The sequence below is a fragment of the Acartia tonsa genome, chromosome 9 (genome assembly GCF_053477335.1).
Source record: "Acartia tonsa isolate MP-2025a chromosome 9, ASM5347733v1, whole genome shotgun sequence".
In the NCBI taxonomy this organism is placed as follows: domain Eukaryota; kingdom Metazoa; phylum Arthropoda; class Copepoda; order Calanoida; family Acartiidae; genus Acartia; species Acartia tonsa.
In genome coordinates, this window is record NC_137268.1 from 7,290,450 (window position 1) to 7,310,936 (window position 20,487).

The following is a 20,487-nucleotide window of genomic DNA, read 5'->3' on the forward strand; positions in this document are numbered from 1 at the left end:
AAAAAATTGCCTAAAACCATCCCAAGACATAAATCCGGAAATAAAATAGCCAAAAACCACCATACAATATATTTAAAGATTCCTTGAAAAGGAGAACTAAATCGGTTCAGTGGTTAGTGAGATCCTTCGTTACAGAGAAAAAAAGCTTATTACTTTATATAATAGGATAATATGCTAATAGAGATACTAGAATCCCTTAAAATATTATGGAAGTGTGTCTATCTGAATGTAAGCACCGAAGGATCTCTCTATACTAACTGAAAACCTATAAGGTTCTCCTTAAGCTTCTCATAGGTCCTAGGAAAGTTTTTCAACTAAATTGGTGGAGGGTAGTACAACATCCCAGGATAAATTACCCCTTTCCCCATTAATTTCAAGTATGCCTCTAGAGGTCTCTAGGGGGCGTAGCTGCTAGTACATACATAAGATAGGCGCACCAAGATTATAAATTGGCCAATATGTCCATCAATTACTTTCTCTATTATTAGGATAATAAAATTCATAAAATAAGTACACCAAAATTTAATGAGATTCCAGTTTCTTTTCTACCCTTAAAGATTCAAAATAGATTCTGTTTATAGATTAATATTAATAAAATAACGATATAAAACAATTTTATGTATAAAAGATCATTTTTAGCACCATAGATTTTTTATAACAGCCAAGTTTTAATTTATAATTGTGTTGAGTATTTTTAACGAGCTCAAATAGTAGCATAGCAATTGAAGATTACAACATCCATAAGTAGCGAAGCACAAAAAAAATCATGGATGGGAATATGAACTTAAAGAACATTTGTTAAAGTCAAGAATAGATTTATTGGAGAAAAATCACAAAAACTTTCTCACGTATTCATATACTTGAATGTTTATATTTCGTAGCATGACTAACAGAATGACGGACGATTACATAATGGAAGATCATTGGTAAAGAGAATCTTTTAAAAATTCAGTCGACAATCTTGAATAGCAGCTCAAAGATTTTAACCATAGCATTACGGACTGAAAGACTGTCTGACGAATTGAAAGACGAACGGAGAGACAAAGTGAATTATGGAGTAGCTTTAAGAACATATTTAATATTTATAACATATTATTACAATTAAAACAAAAAACTGTTAATATTACCATTCTTAAAAATATCAGATTAATAAAGATAATTATGTAAAAACTCTCTTGAGAATACTTGAAGAATATTGAGATTTTAGAAGAAAAAAATTTGATGGTACTTGAAGTATAAATAGGAGTTTAATGAATTGATTTACAGAACTCTTTGTAATAAATACTATTTAATACAATTTTTAGAAACAATCCCATCTACGTTTTCTCGAAAATTTAGTACAAAATCTAAATGTTGAGGCACTTAAAATGTTTTTAGGTTACTAAATATTCAAAATAGCACAACTTATATATAACTAGAAAAGGACATAGTTATTTTTCGCATCGTATTATAGACAGCTTTCCGCGAATTTTAAAATATAATATTAAAACCATTTTTGTAAGCCCCGAAGGATCGAAGGCAAGGGCTAATAAAACTGGTTATATTTCTATGATTTTTATTTTAATATTCGTGAAAATTGTCTATAATACGATGCTAAATATGATTTTTCAGTATGGCTGAGAACTACTAAAGTTGACTAAACATCTCTGACTAATGAGCGAAGCTACTCTATCACTGAATCTTGCAGTCCGCCGTAGCGTGACCAATCTCTCCTCCCAGCAATATGTTGACAATGGCTCTGCCAATAAAACTATCAGACAGCTGACATGATTGCCTAATTTTGTTTATACAGGTTTTACAAACTTCATAATTTGAACAAGTTAGCGGCTATTCCCCTAATGGCATTTGAGGGAAGAATGATAAAGGTATGTGTTGACCTTCAACTTTCAATTTCTGGAAAAACGGAAAAAGTAAATAAAATTAAATTAAAACTCGAGAAGCAGGATTTTTATGCAGGGGCAATTTTTCTAGAGAGATTGAAGATTCCCTCTCCCCTAAAATAAAATAGTTAAAAACCTTCTCAGGACCAACAAAAGGTGAACGGTTAGTAAGATACTACGTTTAAAACAGACACACACATACTCAGACAGACAAACAGAGATATCCATTTACTTTTATATGGAATTATATTTAACAAAAGTTTGTGCTAAACCTGCCTGTTAAAACCTTCAATACCCTTCTGCTCACTGGTAGCATCCTTATGTAAGCTCTTCTCATATAATTCAATAGAATCACTGATCAAATCTTAATTTAAACAAAAATTAAACATTATCATTTTAAGATTTATAGGTGCTTTCATTCATAACTATTTTAGGACCACAAACTATCCCCCCCCCCCCCTTCTGTTTCCTGGTAGCATCTTTATGTAAGCTCTTCTCATATAATTCAATAGAATCACTGATCAAATCTTAATTTAAACAAAAATTTAACATTTTCATTTTATGATCTATAGGTGCTACCACTATTACCAATTTTAGAACCTAACCTCCTACCCCTTTCTCCCCCCCCCCCCTTAAGAGATATCTTGAGGTGCTCTATCCCAACGCCCTACTATCCCTACGGAGTTCCTCATACCTTTACTTCCTAACCTAAAACAAGCATAAGATACGTTTTTCAAAATTTTTTGTGGCCCATATGCGATTCGAGGGTAATCAAAGAGTAAATTTGCCCATTACCTCAATTTCAAAGAAAATAAACGTGTTGGTAGCAACTTAAGATCTGTTGAAAAAAGCAAAGCGTTATAATACTAAATATTTGTAATGTGCTCCTTTATCATTTTCATTCTTGTTGAAAAATTATTTCACCTTCAATGCAAATTTCTTTTGTGTACTGGATCTCTGGATTTCTCTTGATTACAATCGCAAGAATTGTCAGGACTCTAAACAACATAAATGGATATAAAATAATAGGGTTGGGCCGGATATCCGGTGTGGCCGGATATCCGGCCGGATATCCGGCCATTTTTAATATCCGGCCGGATACCGGATATTGAAACTATCCGGCCGGATATCCGGCTCTATAATATTTTATACTTTACACCAAAAATCTCTGCTTTTTAAAATCTTAAATGGCTATAATTTTCTTATTATTGAAGCTAGAAGAACATTTTTTCTGAATAAGTTTAACTTTATGTAAATTTATATAAGATTTCTGAAGAAATTTTTTTTAACTACTTTAATATCTGGTAATTTGGCCGGTTATCCGGCCGGATATCCGGTAATTTGGCCGGATATCCGGATATTTGCCGGATATCCGGCGTTGGCCGGATATCCGGCCGGTTACCGGATATCCGGTATTTGAAATCAGCCGGATATCCGGTATCCGGTATCCGGCCAAAAAAGTATCCGGCCCAACCCTATAAAATAAGTGGATATTGTGAAAGGGGAATATTTGTCTTCAATTTAGGTTGCTAATATAGAGATATTGCAGGTCAATACCATTGCCTTAGGATGGCAAGTCATAAAACGAATTCCAAGTCATTACATCTTTGTCATCACATCTGTAGTAAGTCTCATGTGGTATTATGCCATCTTTGAGGGTGAGACCAGGGGCGTCCAAGCTTTTTTATTTGGGGGGGGGGGTGTAAAATTTTGAAAATAAAAATTTTGGGGATGCCTACCCCCAAGCTCATTTTTTTTTGGGGGGGGGTAATCTTTATTTCATAGAGGCAATTTTTTTATTTCGGGGGGGAGGGAATCACCCCTTTACAACCCCCCTGGGACGTCTATGGGTGAGACCACCCCTGAATGAATTTTCCTTTCAAAATCAAAAGAGGGGACTTCGAGTCCCCCCCCCCTTCCTTAAAAAGACAAAGCAACAAAAGGATAGAAAAAAATTTAAAAAAAAAATGTAATAGGGAAGGACTTGTAAGGCTGAAGTACCTAGAGGCCGCCTTGGGTTAAGCTACTAATATATACATATTCTCTTAATGTATAATATAAATTGTAATTTAAGTTTTATATGAATAAAATATCTTTTATTACATTTTAAATTACACAATTTATTGAATGTATTATCAAAGTTCAAAAGATAAAATAAATGTTAAGTACATCAGACAGTCATTTTATCTATTATATTATGTTATTTCTCTTATATATGAATTTTGAAATTATCAAATATATCAAGTTAAGATAAAAAAAAATATAAAAGGCAGGTATGGTAATTTTTAAATCAAAATAATGACATTTCAGATAAATTACAAGTAAAAATTTTAATGTTTTTCATAGAATCATTAAAGTGGCATATAGAAAAATTATATTTAAAGTGCATGAGTCTTGTAGTGTTCATCTAATAGATATGTTTTTTTTCAGTATGGCTTCGAAACCGATTAATATCTGCTGGAATATAACAGGTTCTGAGCCAAAGTGAAAAATAATAATAATATCATATTATAGAATTTATTCACAAATAAACTAAATGAAGAAATTTTATCATTTTTCATTTTAATATCCACGGAAAGCTGTCTAAAATACGATGCAATAAATAACTATTACTATACTTTTCCTATTTCCAAATGAAATTTTATAATCCAATAATATAAAGTAATAAGCTTTTTTGTCTGTAGCGAAGGATTTCGCTAACCGCTGAACCGATATGGTTCTTCTTTACAGTGAAGCCTGTTAAAGGCTCTGAGAGGGTTTTAGGCTATTTAATTTTTTTCAAATAAGTCTGGGTATGGTTTTAGGCTATTTTTGTGCCCTCCGAATATAGAGCCCCTAGATGCTAGGGGCGCAGCCGCTAGTTATATATATTTCTTTGTGGTCAATTATAAAACAATTACAGAATTTCTTATTGCAATTTTATAAGAGATGAGATAGTTTATTTTTACATTAAGGTTATAAGGAATTTTCCAGGTTGGCTTCGAAACAAATTTATGTCCGGTGGATTAGAACCGGTTATCAACCAGGCTGAAAAAGTATGTACTCTGTATATCATCGAACTACAGACAATCTTCTACGAATATTAAATAAAGACAATAAAAGTAATACAATACTTTTAGCCCGGACTAACAAAACTGGTTTTAGTCTTCTACTTTTTCATTTCAATATTTACGGAAAGTTGTATATAATGCGATGCGATAAATTTTGGGATGTTTTAGAAAAGAAGTCACCAAAATCTTCGTAAAACAGGGTTAACAACATCCGTAAGTAGCGAAGCACAAAAAACTGACGAAGAAAAATGTAGATGATTGTTCATTGGCCATAAGAGAGGAAGATTAATAAAGTATCAGGAGGAATAATAGAAAATCACGAAACCTACATAAAAATAATTATTATTTTTATGTACTTTTTTGTTGCATGAATGACGGACCGACAGACAAAGTAAGTTGTATACTAGATGCTGTTTGTAAAGGGGAAATCTTTACACAAAAATTCAGCAATCTATCTAAAATATAAGCCTAGAAAATCGAACAAACCCCATTGATTTACTAACTAAACAAAGTAAATTATAAAAAAAATACTTTGCTGCTGAAAAAAAATAGACAGCGTTACGCGGATTGTAATCTTTTGGTTAGTATTCTTCTTTTTCGTGGAAAATTGTCTGTTATACGATGCTATACATGATATTTAAGTATAGCTGAGAACCATACTGGAAAATCATTTAAAGTTAAGAAAATTAGAATTAAAATGTGGAACATGGTTGAATGCATTTTAAAAGGAAAGGAAATGTAATACAAACAAAATTAAATGTATTTCCTTGCAGACATAGTTAACATAGAGTGCCAGGGACGTCCAAGCTTATCATTTTTCAGGGGTTTAAAATAGGGGTTTTCAAAAGTTTGAGAGGGTGAGGAGTAAGAAATGTGTTTTGAGGTAGGTAAAATGAGGGAAATAACACCCCTTTACCCCCACCTTTAGACGTCTATGTAATAGAGTGCTGCTATATAACATCTAGTAGAAAGTAGTAAGGTTTTTCTAAAGCCAAAGATCTTGGAAAGTGATCCGAATGGGTTGTAGACTTTTGGGGAAGTATTATAAGTGCTTTTGTGTGGTTTTAGGCTATTTTCCTGAACTTTCCTATCCTCCATTATAGGCTAGGGAAGTGGCATATAGTCTAAATATCGAGTATCTAGGTTTACTATGACAATAAGTCTATGGATGAGAAAATAAGGTGACGCAAAAAATTGCATAAGTTTAACATGAGCAACCACTATGTTGCAAGTATGGCTTCAAAACCGTTTAATACCCACCGGATTAGAACCAGTTCTCAGCCATACTGAAAAATTATGTTACAGACAATTTTCTAAGAATATTAAAATAAAAATCATTTTTCGGCACCTCGGGGCTAACAAAACTAGCTTTAAACTTTTAAAGGCTTTCTAAAATAATAAATAATATTGATCTAATTGTTCTTAGTCTATAAACTAAATATTTTGTGTACATTACAAACTAAATGCATAAACGGACTTTATAACCAAACTAAGACGTTCCAACTTTACCGTTCAATTCTTAAAACTTTAAATTCTAGGTTTCGTAGCAATTATTTGAGTTGGGTGGTCTGTTTGTGTGTCGGTATTACAATTTGCACAATGAATTATATGAATTATATAAGAAAGGTGGCTTGAAGTGAGACAATAAAACAGCATTATTAAAACAAATGAATTGGTTTTTGACAGGAAATGTATATATGAAGACTTGCTCTCAAAAATAAAGAAATGTGTAAAAAAACACCATTTTACAGCAATTATTTTATCAAACTATTTTACTAGGTATTTAAAAAACATAGGGTACATTTTGTAGTAAATCTGTTTATCTCATATTTAAAAAATTATTGACATGGTATGGACACTCGGTCTGAAATTGACTTTAGTGACCCTCTTAGTTTACTGGTACTTCCACATTTCAGGTATAAACGGAATAAAGCAAAATATAGATTTTAGGTTTTTTTGTATGTGTGCACTTTTCCTTCTCTCGTGAATTTTGTGTTCATTTATCTAATATAATTTGTAAATCTTAGAATAGTTATTTCTCGCATCGTATTATAAACGGCTATCCGCAGATATAGAATGTACAATTATAAGATTAAAACCAGTTTTTTAGCCCCTAGGTGCCATAGGCACGGGCTAAAAAACTGGTTTTATCTTATGATTGTACATTTTTATATTCGTAGAAAGCTGGATATAATACGATGACATAGTTTTTTCGTATGGATGAGAACCGGTTCCTATCCACCGGATTCGAATGAATACGAGAAAAGCATTTCTAAAATAAACCTGTTGTCTTAGTAGTTATTTTATTTGAGCTGATAAAAAATTGGTGGATAGAACAGTTATTTTTCGAATCGATTTATATAATTATACAGCGTTTCTTGGACATAAATATGCAAAATCATTCGGCAGAAGGCCCGGGCTATCAAAAGTTTTGTTTTATTTTAATAATTTTGTGGAAAATTGTCTGTAATACAACTTTATACAATACACAAGATTTTTCAGTAATGCTGAGAACCTGTTCTAATCCTTACTGGAAAAGATTTTCTACTGTAATGTAGTGTTGCCATTTTTTGTACAATTGCAGACTATTAAAGTCCGTTTCAAATTGTTTATCCTGCCACAATACCTTATCCCTGGAAGAAATGTAATCTCCGTGGTTGCATTTATTTTGAAATAACCCTTCTCTCCCAAGAGAGTCTAAATCTTTTAATAGAGTTCATAAACCTTGCTTTAAACCAGCTAAAAACTTTATAAATAAGTAGGAATAGTTATTTATCGCATTTATACAGGGAAAAAGGGATAATTATAAGATTAAAACCAGTTATGTTGACCCCGGGCTAACAGACTTGTGTTGTTATTATGATTTTTATTTTACCATTCGTAGAAAGTTGTCTGCAATACGATGCTATATATGGTTTTTAAGTATGGCTTTGAACCGGTTTTAATCCATCGGGTACTATCGGTATCGAATTTATACTGGAAAAATAAATTCCCTTATTGATCTAAAACAGTGTTTATATATTGTTATACTTTCTAACATAACTTAGGGCTAACAAAACTGGTTTGAATCTTATAAAATTTTATCTTAATGCCCTGTATATAATACGATGCGATCTTAAGAATTTAGAGCCTTTAGATTGTTGTATTTAATGTATGAACACCACATCAGGCTCTCAAACAGAATTAGATCAATTTGTTTCTTTCAAGTTAAAGTAGATGTGGATTTATTTAATTCTATATTGCTTCAATACCTAATCTAACCGTTGACCAAAACAAATAATGTTAAACTTCTTTGCAATTTAGAGCTATTTGTATAAAACAAGGATAACAACATCCATAAAAGCGAAGCAATAAAAGCAGTTTAAAACTATTTCGATGCATTTGAGGAAAAAAAGCTGACAACAACCTACCTAACAGCAATAATAACAAGAACTAAATATCATTTAAAAGTTTTCCAAAAAGTACTAGGCAGGATTATTCTATTATGTAAAATTTTGTCAGAAGCTGTAGATTTCGTTGTGTATTGAACTGATTGAGTTCTCTAATTTAGGGAAACTTCAAATAGATCCCAGGGCAGTTTTAGGCTATTTATTTAAAAGATTTAGATCTTCGAATTTTTTTAGCAGGGTTGTGCCGGATACTTTTTGGCCGGAGACCGAATATCCGGCTGATTTCTAATGCCGATTATCCGGTATCCAACCAGATATTGAAAGAAGCCTAAAATCCGGCAAATTACCGGATATCCGGCATTAGAAATCAGCCGGATATCCAGTATCCAAATAGTTTCAATATCCGGTATCCGGCCGGATATATAATTCAATCTTCTAAAATAGAGCACCTAAATACTAGAAGCGAGGCAACTTGTCTATGAATATAAAATTACCTAATAACCAGATGTCTGTAGCAAGGCTCTTCATATTGTGCAAAGAAAGATTCTACAAGATGATAGAAGCTCAGCTCGAATGGTTCGTGAAGCTTAATGAATGTCTTGGGATGGTTTTATGCTATTTTCTTTACCCCCCTTTCCCTAGACTCGAGGCAACTTGTCTATTAACTATACAATTACCTAATAACCAGATGTCTGTAGCAAGGTTCTTCATATTGTGCAAAGAAAGATTCTACAAGATGATAGAAGCTCAGTTCGAATGGCTCGTGAAGCTTAATTGTCGGCAACTGGGGCAAGCGTTCGGATCCAAACCTTAAAGAAAACATATTGAAATTTATTTATTCTAATAGATGTATTACCTATTACTTGGATATTGCACCATATTCTTTTTGTACTACTATAAAGTGAATTTTGTAGCTGGTTTAAATAATTATCTCCCCCATTTACCCCCATCCACCCCCTTTAGCCCTTCCTTTCACCTCCTATTGAATGAACGAAGTGACCAATCATTGAGGTCCATATTAGCAAGCTAATTTTACAACAAACTTTCTCGGTATATCCATTGAGTTTCGTATTTCTCAAGATGAAAAGGATAATTATATCGAACAGAAAGTTGTTCTCAAAAAAGTAAAAAAAAATCAGCATGTTTTAAATGGAAGTACGGACTTTCTGGTAACGATTACAGAGTTGCAACGCTTCCTAAACCAGTTAAGGAATCATAATGCAAAGTTTGAAATCGATAGGACAAATCTAACCTGAGACCACCAGGGCATCTGGTAAGAATCTGCCAGATGGAGGAATAGAAGTTATCTGGAACTCTGAGCAGACAACCGTTCAGCTGCTTGATCTGATAATCTGTCAGATTGGTCACTAGAGGATGTTCTACCTCAGAATTGTTAGCTGTGTCCCTAAAATAATAACTATAGAAAATCATCGCTTTTAAAAATAAAAGACTAAAAATTTAAGAGAAGGGAATACATTTTAAAGAAATAAAACAAGTATTAAGAACTTAACAATGCTTATAATTGGATTATCACAATGTTTTAATAAAATATAGAACTAAGATTTTGATAACATTGTAAATATTAAGGGACATTTAGCTGTTTTATTACACTAGTTTAAAAGATTGGTTAGTTCATTAAGTTGAGTGTCCAAACATTTTAACCACTAATTTTAATCTAGAGATTTTTATTATTTGTTATTTTTGTGCATCATCATTTGAGATGTACATCAATTTATCGGCCATTGTCTTTTCTTTTTAGATCCCTGATTACATTGTAATAATATTTTGTAGTTTTGACATAATAAAAGTGTTTGAAATGAAATTCAAACCTGAGCATATCATGAACCAGACTCCAAATTTTGGATGGTGGCAGGTTGTCCAGGGTATTTTTAACATCCGGCATCGTGAAGGATTTATACAGATCTACAGCTCGGATAAGCCAGCCCATTCTTAAATAAATAGATATATCATTATTTGCATCAGATTTTCAGTTTCTCTAATAAAGTTGAATTCGCAGCGGGCAGCAACACCCAATCCATTCCCCTCCTAATGGATGAACGAACTGAGTAATACATGAGTTCCATGTAAGCAACCTAAATTGACGACAATTTTTCCCCTGTCATAATATCCACGTATATTTTACACCTATCATTCAGAAACATCATTATAAGCTTATAAGTGTATTTTCAATGTTTCTTTACCTCTTAGTACACATTGAACTTTTCAAATCATATTTTGAGATGTCGACAAGGAGTTAAAACGCTAGTTTATAAGTTTTTTTCATAAGTAGCGAAGCTACTCAATAACTCAATTTGTCTGTCCGTCAGTCAGTCAGTCCATAACGCTATGGAGGAAATTTAATTTTTTCGGCTGCTATATAAACTTATAAAGATAGATAGCTGATATGTTTAATGAAGATTCCTATGACATATGCGCATCTAATCTATACATTGTTTTTTTTCTTCTGTCAGTATTCAGTAATGCGTTAAAATCCAGGGAAAAGGGAATGTGATTCTGACAAACAATTCTAAGTGAAAATTTCCCCTCAACCCCCTTCCTTTTTTTTCTCCCCCCCCCCTTCTTACCCACTTCCCTTTTAGTTACATCAAATAAAAAAGTTTTTCTCCAACAAAATATATTAAATTTCGGCAATTTCAAATGGAATTGATTGACTGAATAGCAGCCTCTGGTTAAAATCAATAAATGTTAATTTTTAAGTTTTCTTCATTTGCTTTAAATAATTGCATATTACCTCTCATGTTTTTAATGTCATGAGAACTAAACATCTGTTCTATATATCTTTTTATATGTTTGTCCATGATTTCTTTGTGCTCAGCCACTTATGGATGTTGTCATCCTTGTTCATTTTCACTTGAAACATATCATTAATTTAAATCATAATCTGACCTTAGAACAAGAATGCCCACAAAAAGCTCAGGATTTGTTGCAATTAGTTTTCCACAGTATAAAATCATCTCCTGTTGCAGTACAGCTCCACTTACACTGTGCGGAAATACCTAGTATAGTTATTTATTAATATTATAGACAGCTTTCCGCGGATATTAAAATAAGTTTTCCACAATATAAATTATCTCCTATTGAAGCACAGCTCCACTTACATTCCCCAAGAAAATAGCTTAAAACCAACACAGGACCAGTAGGTATATTCCCTGAAGAGTAGGATCTGATTGGTTCAGTGGTTACCGAGATCTTAAGGGACAGAGACAGACATCATTCTACTTTGTATTATAGATAGTATCATTTAGCTCTTTAGGTGTCATAGGTGCCAGAACCAATTGAGTTTTCCATTTTAGGAAAGCTTCACAAGTTCACATAGGTCTTGGAATGGTTTTAGCCTATTCTTTTTTTTAAATATTAGTCTTAGCATAGTTTTAGACTATTTTCATAGACCCTAGTTGACTCCTAGTCCTACCTTGTTAAATATGGCATCATTGAGATCTTTAGGTGTCATATGCGCCTGAACCTATTGAGTTTTTCATTTTAGGGAAGTTTCATATAGGTCTCAGCATGGTTTTAGAATATTCTATTTTTAAGATTTAAGATGGTTTTAGGCTATTCTCATGCCCTTCCCTACAAAGCTATTAATCCTAACTCTTAAGCTCTTTAGGAATCATGGGTGCCCGAAACGGTTGAGTTCTTCATTTTAGGGAAGATTCACATAGGTCTTAGCATGGTTTTAGAATATTTGATTTTATGATTTATGCTTTAGGAAGGTTTTAGGCTATTCTTATGTCCTTCACTACAAAGCTTCTAATCCTACCTTATTAAATATGGCATCATTGAGTTCTTTAGGTGTCATGGGGGCCTGGAACGTTTCTGTAGCCACTCCAATTGTGCCCACACACAATGACTTTCCATTGACAATAACAGCCGTGGCATAGGGGGTCAGGGAGTCGACTGTTTTGCGCAGCAGGCTTGAGGCATACCGCAGTGCAGACCAATATCTAAATACAAAATTAAATATTTTTTCTACATTATTTTGTCAATAACAATCGTGCAAAATCAATCTAATAATATATAAGTTTTAAAAAGAACAGTAGAATCTTTTCCAGTATGGCTTCCAAACCGATTAATATCCCCTGGATTAGGAGCGGTTCATCAATCATAAAATTCGACTCCTTGGGGCTAACAAAACTGGTTTTAGTCGCGGAAAGCTGTCTATAACACGATGCAAAAAATAACTATTCGTCGTTCAAAACAATACTTAAAACTTCCGATATGTAAGAATAGTGAAAGATCAAAATAAAAACATTTTTAGAGATCTTTATATCATTTAAACAAAAGTTTCCTACCTCAAAATAGCAGCTGTTTTGCTGAGTTCTTCAACTCTTTGTTTAGCGGATTTTTCTCCAATTGGGAAGTCAGGCCCTTCTCTTGTTAGCAGAATACCACACAGCTTAATATTTAAAAGTATTTTTAACAAAATCATCCATAAAAAAAAAGACAAACAAACCCTGGAGAGAGGGGATATTGGGGCATTTATTGCATTGGTCCCTAAAGTTATATATAACGTTTTATTAAATTTTGATTGGTTGGTACATGAAGTTGTAATTAAGTGTCCAAACGTTTCAACCACTCAATGTAACCTACAGAAGGGGTATTTTTTGTATAAACATCATAAATGACATTAATTCACCGGCCATTGCCTTATCCCTTTAGATGCCTTATCCCTTTAGATCCCTTCCCTACAGACAAACAGACATTGAACTGACCAATATATGATTTCCATGTCAGCAAACTAAATTAACAACAATTTTTCATATCCACGTATAATATCCTATATCCATTATATACATGGACTGAAAATATTTTGATTAGGATTTTTACCTGGATTTTTCCAAATAAATGGTTTGTGTTGGCAATGAGTTCAACAATTTCATAGCTAGGCTTGGCTTTATACTCAGTGGCAAAATCTCTCCATTCTTCCTCAATTCTAAAATTAGTTGGGTTTTTATATAATCTGGTATTCTAATTGCTCTTCCCCTTTAAAGTAAGATATTGATATTAGAAAAGTTGACCCCCTAAGAAGCATAAATTATGAAAAAGTTGAAGGTTACAAAAGATCGTCCGATGTTTTTACAGTCGGATATTTTTTTACTAAGAAAGTAAACAATGACAAAATAATTGTAGAACTCTAGCTCTTATAGGAGCTGAGATAATGCCAATCGATGAAAGTCCGGATAAAGACCCAAGAATTTTAGACAAATGAATACATCCCTTCTAAAGATACTTTGACGTATATCATCGTGAGTTCTGAGAGTAAATATGATTTGCACAAGATTTAATTAGTGTTTTTTAGACTTAAGAAAGACATTTGATACAATATTAAATTGTTTTGTACCTGCTTTGTTTGGGTATATCTGTAAGGCTCTGATAACCAGCATACAAGTTTTTATTTTCTTTAACTGGCTTTATCTCTGGAACCTCAGTTTCCTGCTAGACAAAAACATTTATTTTATTACGATTCCTTTTACTATGAGGCATGTTAATTATGGCCCCTCTCGATTGTGAATACTTTGGTGATTTTATTATTATTGAAAATCTATACTGTTGTATTTCCCCCACTTTTCAGTTGTCAATTTTTACCTTTTTAAATATTTTCACCTACTTTCCAGTATGGCTTCAAAACCGGTTAATATGCACTAAATTAGAACCGGTTCTCAGCCATACTAAAAAATCATGTATCATATCATATTATAGATAATAGGAAAAATACCCAAAAACCATACAAAGACATTTATAAAGCTTCCCTGAAAAGTACAATCAATCCAGACCAGGAGTTTCTGGGATATTTAGCTGCATTCAAAAAAAAACATATTACTTTATCAACAACAAAAATGTTTAGATACCTCTGGCAAATCCAAGTGTTCAATGCAGGCAGATGATAAGAGATTTTGAAGTCTTCCAAGACGGATTTTTACACCTCCATATTGGCCCAGCTGAAAATAATTTGCTTGTTCATTGACTTTTAGATATTAAATACCTAGGTAGCTTTTCTAAAATTAGGGTTGGTCTGTCCATAACGAATAGCTTATTTGTTAATTGCTACATATTTCAATTGTCCTTTCAAACTTTCATGATGATTCCTATTTCAAATAGGTACGATTTGGGAAGCGTAAAACCCCTGCAGTCGTTACCAGAGAGTCCGTAAGTCCATTTAAAATATGCTGATTTTGAACTTTTTTTATTATATGATAATCCTACATGTCTGATTTTTTATTTCTAGGACAAGGTCCAATATTAAAGCGAAGCATCTCTATCATTTAATACTTAAAATGAAAGTATGTCCTTAGAGTTACATATAAGTCGTGCCCCCTCTATTTTTTTACTTTGAATTTACCTTAAATTCTGAGAGAAGGTTGAGCATTTCATTAAACTGGGGATCCCTCATATCATCCTCTGATATGATGACACAGAAAGTTGGCCGGCCTGACAGTCTCCAGCATTTACCTGAAAAGTTAGCTAGTTACTTGGATGGCACTAAATCCAGGGATCAAAAGGGGAAAATAAAATGGCCGATAAATTGATGTACGTCCTCAACAATGATTTTTACTTTGGGGACTTATGTAATAAAGAGCACAATGTCCCCTCCCTACCCATATAAAAACAGATTTTACACTAGTTTTGAAGATAAATAGGAAAAAATGGTTATATTAGGTTCGATAATATTGGATACAGGGTAGCCCCGAAGGGATTTTAAAACTCAGAAGAAAAAAAACATCCCTATATTTTTTGTATTTTCCAATTTACTAAAAAGAGAGAGGTCATTTTATAGTAAATCCCGTAAAGGTGTGTGTTATAAGGCCTAAAAATAGTAGTAGAACGATAAGGTGCTCTATATATTTGTGTTCCTATTGAATAGAACAATAGGGAAATTTTTTTTTTTTTTTTGATAACCGTACCTGGAATATCTTTAAAAAATACGAAATTTTTATCAAACGCTTTGTATGGCTCAAACTGACAAAAATTTAAAAAAATATAATTATAATAATAATGTTTTCTATAGGTACAAGGTAAAGGTTAAGAACAATCTATACCATTAAACAAAGGAAGAAGTCATTCTTTACAGGTTGATTTATTATAATTATATTTTTTTTATTTGTGTCAGTTTGAGCCAAACAAAGCGTTTGATAGAAATTTCAAGATATTCCAGGTACGGTTATCAAAAAAAAAAAAAAAAATTTCTTCCCTATTGTTCTATTCAATAGGAAATACAAATATATAGAGCACCTTATCCCTAGTAGTTTTTACCCCTTTTCGGTCAGATTAGAAATCCACAGTCACTAGATTTCAGATTTAAATCTGTCTCAATATGACTCTTTCTTACCAAAGTTCAGATATGACAAAATTTGACCAAAGTTCAGATTTCAATCTGAAATTTAGTGACATTATGTCAGGTTATTTTCTCATTTTTGGCAATGCAAACAAATCTGACACAATATCACCAAAAGTCATATATGACATTTAGTGACATAGAGTCAGAGTTGGAGAAAATACCTAATCTGACACTTTATTGCCAAAAGTCATATATGACATTTAGTGAAATAGAGTCAGAGTTGAGAAAATTACCTAATCTGACACAATATCACTAAAAGTCATATATGACATTTAGTGACATAGAGTCAGAGTTGGGGAAATTACCTAATCTGACACAATATCACTAAAAGTCATATATGACATTTAGTGACATAGAGTCAGAGTTGGGGAAATTACCTAATCTGACACAATATCACTAAAAGTCATATATGACATTTAGTGACATAGAGTCAGAGTTGGGGAAATTACCTAATCTGACACATTATTGCCAAAAGTCAGATATGACATTTAGTGAAATAGAGTCAGAGTTGAGAAAATTACCTAATCTGACACAATATCACTAAAAGTCATATATGACATTTAGTGACATAGAGTAAGAGTTGGGGAAATTACCTAATCTGACACAATGTTACTAAAAGTCATATATGACATTTAGTGACATAGAGTCAGAGTTGAGGAAATTACCTAATCTGACACATTATTGCCAAAAGTCATATATGACATTTAGTGAAATAGAGTCAGAGTTGAGAAAATTACCTAATCTGACACAATATCACTAAAAGTCATATATGACATTTAGTGACATAGAGTCAGAGTTGGGGAAATTACCTAATCTGACACAATATCACTAAAAGTCATATATGACATTTAGTGACATAGAGTCAGAGTTGGGGAAATTACCTAATCTGACACAATTTGACTAAAAGTCATATATGACATTTAGTGACATAGAGTGAGAGTTGAGGAAATTACCTAATCTGACACAATATCACTAAAAGTCATATATGACATTTAGTGACATAGAGTCAGAGTTGGGGAAATTACCTAATCTGACACAATATCACTAAAAGTCATATATGACATTTAGTGACATAGAGTCAGAGTGGGGGAAATTACCTAATCTGACACAATGTTACTAAAAGTCATATATGACATTTAGTGACATAGAGTCAGAGTTGGGGAAATTACCTAATCTGACACATTATTGCCAAAAGTCATATATGACATTTAGTGAAATAGAGTCAGAGTTGAGAAAATTACCTAATCTGACACATTGTTGCTAAAAGTCAGATATGACATTTAGTGACATAGAGTCAGAGTTGAGAAAATTACCTAATATGACACAATATCACCAAAAGTCATATATGATATTTAGTAACATAGAGTCAGAGTTGAGGAAATTATATAATCTGACACATTGTTACCAAATGTCATATATGACTTTTAGTGACATAGAGTCGTTTGGGCAATTACCATATCTGACACATTGTTAACAAAAGTCAGATATGACATTTAATGACATAGAGTCAGAGTTGGGGCAATCACCATATCTGACACATTGTTACCAAAAGTCATATATGACATTTGTTGTGACATAAAGTCAGAGTCTGGGCAATTACCAAATCTGAAACATTGTTAACCCTTACAGATTGGCCCCAATTCTCACCTTAAAAGGCCCCCCTCCCTCTATCTTGACTTCTGTTACAGATAGAGACATAAAAAAAATTTCTGGTGCTTCATGTGCATTTTTAAAGAAAATTACTTTTTCTAGTTATAGCGGTATGACCACTCCATAGCCGCTTTTTAGCAGCCAGCCGCTAAATATTAAAACAGCTGTAGAGCTGCCAATTTTAAAGCTAGGAATACCAAATTTTAGGTGGAATTTTAATTTTTTTAACAAACAATTAACTTTTTTTACAATGGCCGAAAAACAGCAAATAATGGAAACTGCCATATTTGGTGGTTACAGCGGTTTGACGGCACCTTTTAATATTTTTTTTCTGTATCTTATCACAACAAAAGACTAAAAAAAATGGGCTGGTCTAAGGCTATTTTGAAATATGGCACCTGGCAGCTTACAAACAGCAAAATTACAGGTAGGAAATTGAAAAATGATCAAGAAGTGGTCAAATAATAATGACCTTACTATTCACAGAATTTTATTTTTACTCAAGAATTTACCACAAAAATTTTTTGGTCTCTAGCTGTAATAGAAGCCATGATATTTATGATATATGTCTATAGTAAAAGCTGGACAAAAAACCGGTCCTACAAAACAGTCATGGAGCGGTCAAACAGTCATAACACCATTTTTCTCAGATGCTCATTGATATCTAAGTGTTTGCCAAAAAAAAAAATTAGGTGACTACCTTACACACCACTTTTCTCAGATGCTCATTGATATCTAAGTGTTTGCCAAAAAAAAAAATTAAGTGACTACCTTACACACCACTTTTCTCAGATGCTCATTGATATCTAAGTGTTTGCCAAAAAAAAAATTAGGTGACTACCTTACACACCACTTTTCTCAGATGCTCATTGATATCTAAGTGTTTGCCAAAAAAAAAATTAGGTGACTACCTTATACACAAAAGACATATTGTATAAATTAAGATTTATTTACAATTTTATCTAATTTTGAAGCCACGTAATCAACCGGAGGGGTGGGTGATGAATGCCCCCCCCAACCGTTAAGGGTTAAAAATAAGTATTTTTTGACTTTTCAAGCATTAGTGACAGACAGACGAAAATAAAATGTATATGAATACAGATGGGCACAGGCCTTGGAATCTTCACTAAAAATTTTAGCTGTCTACCTTAAATAACAGCCGAGAAAATCACAGTGTTCCCATAGTGACTGTTACATAATGACTTAATGATGGACAGGACAACAGATAAATAAAGTGAATTTTACAGTAGCCTTGCTACTAAAAAGGGTATTTTGTCAGTTTGTTTGATCAAGATTTTTACCTATGTGTCTTTATCTAGCTATTGTATCTCATTTATAGAAATGAAGCTACTCAGTAATTCATCCGTATGGAAGCTACTCTATTATTCACTTTTTATATCTGTACACCAGTTGAACAGTGAGGAAATGTGATTTTCTCGGCTGTTATTAAATGAAGACAGCTGAAATTTCAGTGATAATTCATATGAAAATTTGTACATCTAAACACTGTTTATTCGTCTTTTCTGTCATTCATACCATAAAAAAAAAATTGTCTAAAATTCTTAAATGGACAATTGCTTGTCACTAAATAGGATATGACATTCTCAATTTTTTTCATTAATAAGGAGGGAGTAAGATATGAATCTTGCCCCAAACCACACTGCCATATTACACCTTTCAACAGATATAAACATTGAAAATTATAAGATTTAAACCAGTTTTCATCTGTCTGTCCGTCTGTCTGTCCATCTGTATGTTTTTCTGTATGTCTGTCCTTCTGTATGTCTGTCTGTTCGTCTGTCTATCCATTTATCTGTCTGTTTGTCTATCTGTCCATCCATCTGTCCGTCCATATGTTTGTAAATTTTAAGATTTAAACTAGTTTCTGTCTATTTCTTTGTCAGTCTCTCTGTCTGTATGTTCGTCTATCTGTCCATATGTTTGTAAATTATAAGATTTAAAACATTTTCTATCTCTCTCCCCTTCTGTCTGTCCGTATGTCTGTCCATCTGTTTGTCTGCCTGTCATTCTGTTTGTCTGTCTGTCAATCTGTCTGTGTTTCTGTTTGTCTGTCTGTCTATCTATTTTTCTGTCTGTTCATATCTCTGTCTGTACGTCTCTCTGTCCATCTGTTTTCTGTCCGTCTGTCTGTCTGTCCATCATTATGTACGTATGTCGTTCTGTCTATCCGTCTGTCATTCCATTTATCTGTCTGTCTTACTGTCTATCTATGTGTATGTCTGTCTGTCTCTCCATCTGTATGTCCGTCTGTATGTCCGTCTGTCTGTCCATCTGTTCGAGTTTTTGGAAGGACCTTGGACCTACGTGAAGCCATATTTTAAAGAAGAATAATAGCAGTCAAGTGGCCAGCTAGATTCTTTGGTACAAACAGAAAATCATCTTGTTACTTTTATGTAAGGATTAACTCAGGTCCAAACGCAAAAAAAGAACATGATACATCCACTTGTTGTTAGTGAGGAAATGGGTTTGATTTGCTCAATGTACGACGTTTGTTTATTATATTTATGTGCTTTGTCAACTATGGATGATGTCATTCTTATTTAATTTAAATCCAAGTATAATAATTCATAGAGGGAGTGTACATTGGGATGTTTATTACACTAGTCCCCAAAGTCTTTTAAAAAGTTTTCTTATTCGTTGGCCCAACAACCTTAGGGACTTTTATTAAATTGTGATTGATTGGTTCATTTAGTTGAGTGTCCAAAGGTTTCATTCACTAATTGTAATCTACAGAAAGGATATTTTGTGTATCTTCATTGGGGCAGTACATCAATTTATCAGCCATTGTCTTGTCCCTGTTGATTTTAAAACTTCGATAAAAGTACCGAAATCGAATAAGAAAAAATTTAATATATAATATGTGATAAGACAATGAATGTATACATACATCCACAATGATGATAAATAAAATTAACACTCTTATAGATGGAAATTATTTGTTTTTGGCCCTACAGGTTTGAAACTAACAAATTCAATAAAAGTACCCAACGTTTTTAAGATGACCAATGAGTGAGCCTGGGTATTTAGTAAGGGTTGTAAACAGGGACAATGGACGAAAAAATTAATTAAATTCTCTATAATATAACAGAGAACTGGAAAACATAAAGTAATTAGATCCCTGGCTATTATTACTGTTTTTT

General features: G+C 32.8%; 1 protein-coding gene across 2 annotated transcripts in view; it reads right to left on the reverse strand.

The window, feature by feature from the left end:
• Positions 1-1,589: 1,589 nt before the first annotated feature.
• Positions 1,590-20,487, reverse strand: part of LOC145328106 (putative phosphorylase b kinase regulatory subunit beta) — a 43,604-nt gene continuing 24,706 nt past the window's right edge. Inside the window, exons 18-30 of one of the 2 annotated variants that reach the window (XM_080171676.1) lie at positions 14,681-14,790; positions 14,190-14,279; positions 13,682-13,773; positions 13,168-13,273; positions 12,633-12,736; positions 12,101-12,284; positions 11,227-11,336; positions 10,149-10,268; positions 9,572-9,724; positions 8,997-9,128; positions 2,805-2,878; positions 2,157-2,244; positions 1,590-1,774 (exon numbers count right to left, since the gene is read on the reverse strand). In XM_080171676.1, coding sequence (XP_080027802.1) covers positions 1,672-1,774; positions 2,157-2,244; positions 2,805-2,878; positions 8,997-9,128; positions 9,572-9,724; positions 10,149-10,268; positions 11,227-11,336; positions 12,101-12,284; positions 12,633-12,736; positions 13,168-13,273; positions 13,682-13,773; positions 14,190-14,279; positions 14,681-14,790 — 1,466 coding nt within the window. In that variant the 3' untranslated portion in view covers positions 1,590-1,671. Of the gene's footprint in view, positions 1,775-2,156; positions 2,245-2,804; positions 2,879-8,996; positions 9,129-9,571; positions 9,725-10,148; positions 10,269-11,226; positions 11,337-12,100; positions 12,285-12,632; positions 12,737-13,167; positions 13,274-13,681; positions 13,777-14,189; positions 14,280-14,680; positions 14,791-20,487 lie in introns of both variants that reach the window. The other variant, XM_080171675.1, reaches the window with a different exon arrangement.